General features: G+C 36.4%; 1 protein-coding gene across 7 annotated transcripts in view; it reads right to left on the bottom strand.

Moving 5' to 3' along the window:
- Window positions 1-9,461, bottom strand: part of MCM9 (minichromosome maintenance 9 homologous recombination repair factor) — a 145,410-nt gene that overhangs the window by 133,979 nt on the left and 1,970 nt on the right. For 6 of the 7 annotated variants that reach the window (XM_017541070.2, XM_017541066.2, XM_037742950.1 and 3 more), the window contains exon 2: window positions 7,994-8,312. In XM_017541070.2, the coding sequence (XP_017396559.1) occupies window positions 7,994-8,297 (304 nt within the window). In that variant the 5' untranslated portion in view covers window positions 8,298-8,312. Of the gene's footprint in view, window positions 1-7,993; window positions 8,313-9,284; window positions 9,346-9,461 lie in introns of all 7 variants that reach the window. The other variant, XM_037742949.1, reaches the window with a different exon arrangement.

The following is a 9,461-nucleotide window of genomic DNA, read 5'->3' as shown; positions in this document are numbered from 1 at the left end:
AAAAAAAAAAAAAAAAAAAAAAAAAAAAAAAAAAAAAAAAAAAACAAACACAAAGAATACAGACTTGAGCCAGAATGCTTAGGTTTGAGTCACAGCTCTGTCACTTACTAGCTGTGTGACCTTGGGCAAGTTGTGACCTCTCAGATTTCTCGTCTATAAAATAACAACAGAACCTATCACATTGGGTAATAAGAAGACTAGAAGAATTCATACAGGCTGGACACAGTAGCTTACACCTGTAATCCCAGTACTTTAGGAGGCTGAAGCAAGAAGGATCACTTGAGGCTAGGCATTCAAGACCGGCCTGAGCAACACAGAGACCCACCTCTACAGAAAAAAAATTTTTAAATAGCCAGGTGTGGTGGCACATGCCTGTAGTCCCAGCTACCCAGGAGGCTGAGGTGAGGGGATCACTTGAGCCCAGGAGTTGGAGACTGCAGTGAGCTAAGATTGTTGGGCAACTGCATTCCAGCTTGGGCAACAGAGACCATGTTTAAAAAAAAAAAAAAATTCATACATGTAAAGTTTGTGAGAATATTACTTGGCATATAGCAAGCACTATGTAAACATTAATTGTGGCTGGGTGCCGTGGCTCATGTCTGCAATCCCGGTTCTTTGAGAGGCCAAGGTGGGCAGATCACTTGAGCCTAGGAGTTTGAGACCAGCCTGAGCAACATGGCAAAACCCTGTCTCTACCAAAAGTACACAAATTAGACGGGCATGTTGGTGGATGCCTGTAATCCCAGCTACTTGGGACACTGAGGGAGGAGGATCCCTTGAACCCAGGAGGTGGAGTTTCAAGATCATGCCACTGGACTCCAGCCTGGACAACAGATTGAGACCCTGTCTCAAAAAACAAAACAAAACAAAACACTAATTCTTATATATAATTTTTCCTCCTTAATGAAATCTTTACTTAACCCTCTTCAGCTTAAATACCTTCTTTTATGTGCCTTAATACACAGTTCTTTTCTTTCCTACTCTTTACAACTTAAACAAAAGATTTAATTTATTATACTTCCACACTAGAACATAAACTCCATAGGTGGGAAGAAAAAGGTAGATTTTATTCACTGCTATAACATCAGAACAAGCACCATGCTTTATAACTAGTAAACACTCAAAAATACTTGAAAGATGAAAGGCAAGGAAAAGAGGGAACGGATGTGAGAGGTAAGAAGGAAAATATGTCAGCATGGAGACCAGTTAGATATAAGGTATAAGAAAGAGGGTGGACTTTAGAATGACTACTAGTTCCCTAGTATCATTAGCTAAGCCAGGGAATTCTATACTGCACATGGTAGGCAATCAATAAATATTTAGGAAGTACCATTTTCAGCTGCAGGGGCAAAAAGAGTGGAGGGAAATCATAACTACAAGTTTTAATACACTTCGTTTCCTAGAAGACTTCTGATCAACAATATGGTATTTCAATGCAGACCTTAAGATTCTGGCTAAAAAACAAAAAAACAAACCAATACAGCTGGCACCTGTTGCTGTGAAGGTGGCAGCTGAAGCGTAGGTGCAGGATGGAGAACACCCCATTAGGAGGAGAATGCAGGATCCAATGGCCAAGTATGAACCTGAAGACTCAATACCTAATGGGCAAAGGAAGAGGCCCCTACAGAGAAATAGAAAAGCCACAGCCATACAGGGAGGAAAGGGTAGGAGAGTACTGTCAATGGAGCGATGGCTGGAGTTTCATAAAGCCAGAAGTCAGTGCTATCAATCCCAGCAGAGAATAATAAAAGGAAAATACTGAATATCCCTCAGTTTGGCCATGTGGAAGTTACTACAAATGCTGGAGAGGCAAGTTTCACTCTGGTGAAAAGTATGAATGGGAGCAGTTACACTGAACAAGGAACACATTTTGCCAAAACATTTGCTTATGAAAAAGAGAATGGATGAAGGATAAAGGAGAAGAGAGAGGTGAAAGACAGGTCTTTTTCTTTTTGTTCAGAAAGAAGTATCTGGAAGAGAAAGAAAATTAGACATAAGTTCCAGAAGGGATTCATGGCCCTCCCTGACACTATCCACCACACTGTCAGAGTCGCTATGCTCCCCCAGCATTTTGACCTGACGGGCTGGCTGAATTCACACAAACTGGCCTACCTAACTTCTTACACTGGTCCCTTACCCAACCTCTCTAACCTCTGGATACAGGTTAATGTCTCATCTAAATCAAGGTTCTTGATTAGAGGTCATGGTTGGGCTTTTGTAAAGCCCAGGCTGCTTAAAATTCAGGCAAAAACTTATATCCATACACATAACTACAGTTTTTAGAAAGGGACCATAACTTTCTCAAGCTATAACCCAGAAGGACCACTCATTTATTTTTTAATTTTTAATTTTTGTGGACGTGCAGTAGTTGTACATATTTGGGGATGTATGGGATATTTTAACACAGGCATATAATGTCAGGGTAAATGGGGTTTCCATCGCCTCAAGTATTTACCCTTTGTGTTACAAACAACCCAATTATACTTTTAGTTATTTTTAAATGTACAATTAAGGTTTTTTAAAATTATAGTCACCTTGTTGTGCAAGCAAATACTGTATCTTATGAATTCTATTTTTTTGTATCCATTAATCATGCCCACTCCCCCCACCACTTCCAACCCTCTGGTAACCATCAATCTACTCCCTATGTCCATAAGTTCAATTGTTTTAATTTTTAGGTCCTACAAATTAGTGAGAATATGCAAAATTTATCTTTCTGTGCTTGGCTTATTCCACTTAATGATCTCCAGCTTAATCCATATTGTTGCATATGACAGCATCTCATTCTTTTTCATGGCCGAAGAATATTCCATTGTGTATATGTGCCACATTTTCTTTACCCATTTATCTGCTGACAGACACTTAGGTTGCTTGCAAATTTTGGCACTGAAAATAGTGCTGCAGTAAACATGGGAGTGCAGATACCTCTTTGATAAACTGATTCCCTTTTTGGGGAGTACATACCTATCAGTGGGATTGCTGGATCATATGGTAGGTCTATTTTTAGTTCTTTGAGGAGCCTCCAAGTCGTTCTCCATAGTGGTTGTACTCACTCACGTTCCCACCAACAGAGTACAAGGGTTCCCTTTCTTCACATCCTCACTAGCATTTGTTATTGCCTGTCTTCTGGATAAAAGCCATTTCAACTGGGGTGAGATGATATCTAATTGTTATTTTGATCTGCATTTCTCTCATGATCAATGATGTTCAGCATCTTGTCATATACCTGTTTGTCATTTATATGTCTCCTTTTGAGAAATGTCTATTCAAATGTTTTGTCCATCTTTTAATAAAATTATTAGATTTTTTTCCTATAGAGTTGTTTGAGCTCCATATATATTCTAGTTGTTAAGCCAAGTCAGATGGATAGTTTGCAAATATTTTCTCCCATTCTGTGTTGTCTCTTCCCTTTGTTCATTGTTTCCTTTGTTGTGCAAGAAGCCTTTTAACTTGATGTTATCCATTTGTCCGTTTTTGCTTTGGTTGCCTGTGCTTGTATGGTATTACTCAAGAAATATGGGCTCAGGCCAAAGTCCTAGAGATTTTCTCCAATGTTTTTTTGGAGTAGTTTCATAGTTTGAGTTCTTCAATTAAACTCTTTACTCCATCTGACTTTATTTTCATATATGATGAAAGATAGGGGTCTAGTTTTGCTCTGCTGATTATGTATATCCAGTTTACCCAGTACCATTTATTGAAGAGACTGTCCTTTCTCCAGTGTATATTCTTGGCACCTTTATCAAAAATGAGTTCACTGCAGATGTATGGATTTGTTTCTGAGTTCACCATTCTATTCCACTGGTCTATGTGTCTGTTTTTATGCCATGCTATTTTGGTTACTACAGCTCTGTAGCATAATTTGAGGTTAGGTAGCATGATTCTTCAAGTTTTGTTCTTCTGCTCAGGATAGCTTTGGCTACTTTTCTGGATTTTTTGTGATTCCGTATAAATTTTAAGATTTATTTTTCTATTTCTGTGAAGAATGTTATGGTATTTTGATAGGGATTGCATTGAGTTTATAGATTGCTTTGGGTAGTATGGACATATTAACAATATTGGTTTTTTCAATCCATGAACATGGAATATCTTTCCTTTTTGTGTGTGTCCTCTTCCATTCCTTTCACCAATGTTTTATAGTTTTCATTGTAGAGATCTTTCACTTCTTCACTTAATTCCTGGTGTTTAATTTTCTTTGTTAACTACTGTAAGTGGGATTATTTTCTTGATTTCTTTTCCAGATGGCTCACTGTTGGCATATAGAAATGTTACAAATTTTTGTAATTGATTTTGTGCCCTGAAACTTTATTGAATTTTTTTTATCAGTGCTAATCATATCATCTGCAAACAAGGATAATTTGGCTTTCTTTCCAATCTGGAAACTATTTCTTTCTCTTGTCTAAATGCTCTATTAGGACTTTCATTACTATGTTGAATATAATGGTGACAGCAGGCATCCCTGTTGTATTCTAGATCTTAGAGGAAAGGCTTTCAGCTTTCCTCATTCAATATGATACTCACTATAGGTCTGTTGTATATGGCTTTTACTATGTTGAGGTATGTTCTTTCTATACCAAGTTTTTTGAAAGGGATATTGAATTTTATCAAATGCCTTTTCAGCATCAGTTGAAATGATAATTTTTTTTTTTTTTTTTTTGGTCTCCACTCTGTTGATATAATGTATCACATTAATTCACTTGCTTACGATGAACCATCCTTGGGATAAATCTCACTTGTCATGATGAATGATCTTTGCAACATGTTGTTGAATTTACTTTGCTAATATTTTGTTGCAAATTTTTGCATCAATAGAACCACTTACTTAAATCCTTAGTCTCATATATTGACTTCTACATCATTTCCTCTAACAATAAAAAGGAGTTACATTTTGGGACCAGTCACTAAATCTCCGTCGACTTCCTCTTGAACTTAATAGTAATGCCTCTCTTAACTCCTCCTCATGCCTTTGGTCTCAGACTACATCCTTCAAGATCTCCCCTAAATGCCCTAACAACATAATAGTGACATTCATAGTCACTTATTGCCCATACCACCCATTTTTGGCCTTAATGTTGCTTTGCATTGTTCCTTATCTATTTTATATTTGGAGGATAGAGTCACTTCTTGAGATTCTTTTCATGCCCTTCTGTCCAGCCTTGGGCTTTAATAAACGCTTTTGGTTAAGGAAAAAAAAAAGTGAAAAAAAGGGAGGGGGTTCCCACTATTTCTCGCCTCACCTCTACCACACATCTAGACTCAAATCCCCAGTCCAGAACAAAATGTTGTTTTTTGGGGTTTTTTTAAGAGACACAGTCTCACTCTGTCACCCAGGCTGGAATGCAGTGGTGCAAACACAGCTCCCTGCTGCCTAGAACTCCTAGACGCAAGCAATTCTCCCATCTCAGCTTCTCAAGTAGGTGGAACTATGGGCATGTGTCACCGAACCCAGCTAATTTTTTTTGTAAAACAAACAAACAAAAGCAGGTGGGGGAGGTCTTGTCATCTTGCCCAGGCTTGCCTCAAACTCCTCTAAATCTTCCCATTTAGAAACTCTGGTGGTGGACCCAGAAATCAGTGTTTTAACAAGCTTACTAGATTCTGATGCCCACTAATGTTTGAGAACCAATGCTTTAAATAACACACGAATGCTGTTTTTTTCTTTCTTATTTACTTTGGTCCTAACTGTGCATGCTGAACACCTTTCATCTAAAACACTGGGAATACCAAGTAAACTTTAGGCTAATAAAAGTCCCAGAAGACAAAGAAAGAAATGTAGGTGTAAGTATAAAATTCAACGCATATCATAGAAAAACAAGCCAGAAACTGTATTATATTCCTAAGGAAAATGAACAACAGAGACATCCTGGGTTTTAATAATTAAATGCCTTGCTTGAGTACAAGATGGAGATGCAATCTACCAAAACCAGACTATTCTTAAACCCTGATCTTTCACGCATACTCATTCTGCTTTCAACACCTCCATCGCTCCCTGGCCTTACCTTCTCTTCTTGACACCTTTGGTAATCCCACCAAGAATGCACTCTTACTCTGTGAGCTAATGTATCTTACACATATTTTGAGTGAGGCATGCATCACACATAAAAGTTGCCATTAAGCCCCCCTACAATAGTGCTTAATATGTACACATGCATGTATCTGTAGGCATGCATATACCAGCTGGTAAATATTTGACTATATAACCGTCTGCCATACAGCCATGAGTTTTTTTAAAAAAAGGGAACAACCATAATTCAAGGAGATGTGAAGAAAAAAATAAATAAATGAGGAAAAAAAAAGGGAACAACTATATTCCTTTTGGTTTCCCAACATCCTAGCAAATGCCTACTGATGTATGTTTAGTAGTAAACATAATGTGTAACTTACTTTTTCAGAGAATTGAAAAAATAAACTAAAATTCACCTGAAACTGATAGGGTCACTTAGGCAGACAGGATTGTATTACTTAAACTGAGCATGGAAAGGAATCTGAAAATAATGACAGCCTAAAACTATTTCCTGAATGCCATTTCAACAATATTAACTAAAGCCTCCCTTACTAGTCCTTTAGCAAACTTATTAAAAGGAAACATTGGCCAGGCATGGTGGCTCACACCTATAATCTTAACACTTTGAGAGGCCAAGGTAGGAGGATCACTTGAGCTTAGGAGTTTGATACCAGCCTGGGCCACATAGTGACGCTGCATCTCTAATTTTAAAAAAAGGTTGCGGGGCGACCTTTTTTGTTGATCCCACCAAGATTATCTACTACCCTGATGCATAACAATTAATAATCTTCGTAATTTATTCTAGCAAGTGTAACTGCAGATAACGTTTTTCATTTAAATAAAGTATTTGGTCTTCTCGGGAATCTTAACTTGCCTACAAGAAGTTATTCTATAGCGATTCCAAACCTTTTTGGAACTGGGGAAGCATTCTTTTTGATTATAAATCCTCACTCTACTCAAATGTACTATAAATATTTACCAAATATTTGGTAAATATTTATTTTTAAATAAAAGGGTATGTATGTTCTCCAACTTACACAGGCTGCCCTCAATATTCTGGACCTGCTTTTAATTTTACCAAATCCTTCTTTCACATAAATAGAATGAAGCTGTACCAGCCTTTATTAATTTACACAATAATGGCATATTTAATTTTTTTTAATTGGAGAATTAACAGGCACTCTACAGGTGGTTTGCATGTAAAGAAACTGAAGCTCAGTTAGATAAAATAACTTACTAAGTCTCCCAGGTTAGGCATATAGGCTTTAAATCCAATTTTTCTTTCACCACACCATGCCTTCCAAGAAATTATTTCCATGCAATGAACTAAATAAAAACTGTTACACTATAGTGTCCCTTTTTTCTATAATTCTTAATTCAACTCTATCCACCTGCTTTAAGAAAATCACTTTTAAAACAGAAAGTGAGGGGCAAGAATTCCTAGAGGTAGGAATTCAAGGATACAGCTTTGCCATCAACAGTTGCTGACCGCTCCGTGGGAGGTTCTTAACAATTAAGAAGCTTAATCTCTCATGCATTCAACAAAAATGTATTAAGTAATTGGTAGGTAGACAGCGCAATGCTAATACTGATATATAAAAATAACTAATTTCCTAAAATAGTTTTGAAGATCCCTGGACAGGATCTACCACTTTTCTAATTCTTTGTAGTACCAGTTATTTTATTGTTAGTAACCACAAAAGCTCATAAAGCTACTTCGAATTACAATTTTATACACAGATGTGGAAATATGTAAACATACAAATATACTGTTGCCTCCACACATTCTCCCTCCCTTCAGTGGGCATGACTCATACTTCATGCCCACAGAGCACAATTATTATTCTGCTCTAAAAGAAGTGACCATCAACTATATAACAGATAAATATTTTAAGTATAAATATCAATTACTTCTTAGTGTTCTGAATCTAGTATATTTTCTCAAAAGCTTTCTAGAAGATAACATGGCAGTAAAACCCTTAAGTGATTTACCTGATATCCTGGCATGAAGATTCTGCTTCATGGAAACACCCTCAGGCTGAGAAAGGGACTGGAGAATTGTCAAGGCTGACCTTCGCAGTGCACTATCAAAAACTGTAAGCACCTCATTGGGGAACATGTTGAAATATTCCCCAATTTCCATGTTGGTCTCAAAAAGGGTCATGGCATTAACCACAACTGGGTAATGAGCATCTTCATCCCTTTCCTTCAAGATTAGAAGAATGTCATTCTTATGATATTCCGAAACATATGACTCAAACACTTGACCAACCAGTGTAACTTGATCGCTATTCATCTTGAATCTAGGTAACTAAAGAAAAAAAAAAAAGGATATTATATATTTGATATTCAAGATGTACACACAATTTAACAAAAACGATTGGTTATAAATCACACTGGCTTTGGGTCATAATATAATCGCAAAATAATATCTGAATTCAAATCTTAATGAAATCTGAACTACCTGTTACAGTCACAGTACATGTACTTTAAAAATGAGTGAAGTCAAATGTAAGTCAAAGAACTATGTTGATACTGATTATCAAAATCCAAAATGTTTCAAAGCATTTCACATACATTTTCCCAAAATTTCCTTCATATTAACCCTGTATTAATATACAGACATGCACCTAATAACATTTCTGGGCTGCACATTTAAAGTGGTCTCATAAGTTTATAATACTGTATCCTTATTGTACCTTTTCTATGTTTAGATACATAAATACAATTATGTTGCAACTGCCTACAGTATTCAGTACAAAAACATGATGTACAGGTTGTAGCCTAGGAGCAATAGGCTATACCACGTAGCCTAGGTGTGTAGTAGGCTGTATTATCTAGGTTTGTGTAAAAACACTCTATGATGTTCACTCAAGAACAAAATCACCTAATGACAAATTTCTCAGAATGTATCCCCATCATAAATGACATATAATGGTATTTATTTTATATAATATATGTAAGAGACCACATTCCATACACACACATTTGCTCTCAAGCATAAAATCTTAAACATATCTTTTGGCTTAAGTCATTAACAGTGGAGTTCTTTGTAAGGGTCCTGGTTCTAGGTTTCATTTATATAAACAGTGAATCATTCTTTTGTTTTCTCTTTCTCTCGCTCTGTTGTTATATAACACACTCATGTGTATTCTACTTAATTCTGATTAATGTCAATCTGCATTAATCAGATTGACAGCCAGTTTTGGCACAAATAATTAATAGACTCTTTTTAGAAATTCATATTTGGAAGTGGATTTGTTTCCTACTTTCTGTTTCTTACCCTAGGAAATCCACTGGGTTCTGCAGAAACAGCTGTCAACAATGTAAAGAAAACATAAACACTGGAAAGGAAAAAAACACTGAGTCTTCAAATAATAAAAAATTATTGAAAATAAATACAGCATATACCATTACTTTATCTCATTCCCTTGGCATTCTATTAAAGAGTATGTATCTG

The sequence above is a fragment of the Cebus imitator genome, unplaced genomic scaffold, assembly GCF_001604975.1.
Source record: "Cebus imitator isolate Cc_AM_T3 unplaced genomic scaffold, Cebus_imitator-1.0 Scaffold130, whole genome shotgun sequence".
In the NCBI taxonomy this organism is placed as follows: Eukaryota; Metazoa; Chordata; class Mammalia; order Primates; family Cebidae; genus Cebus; species Cebus imitator.
Note: the sequence above shows the minus strand (reverse complement) of the source record. Positions and strands in the feature narration are given on the sequence as shown.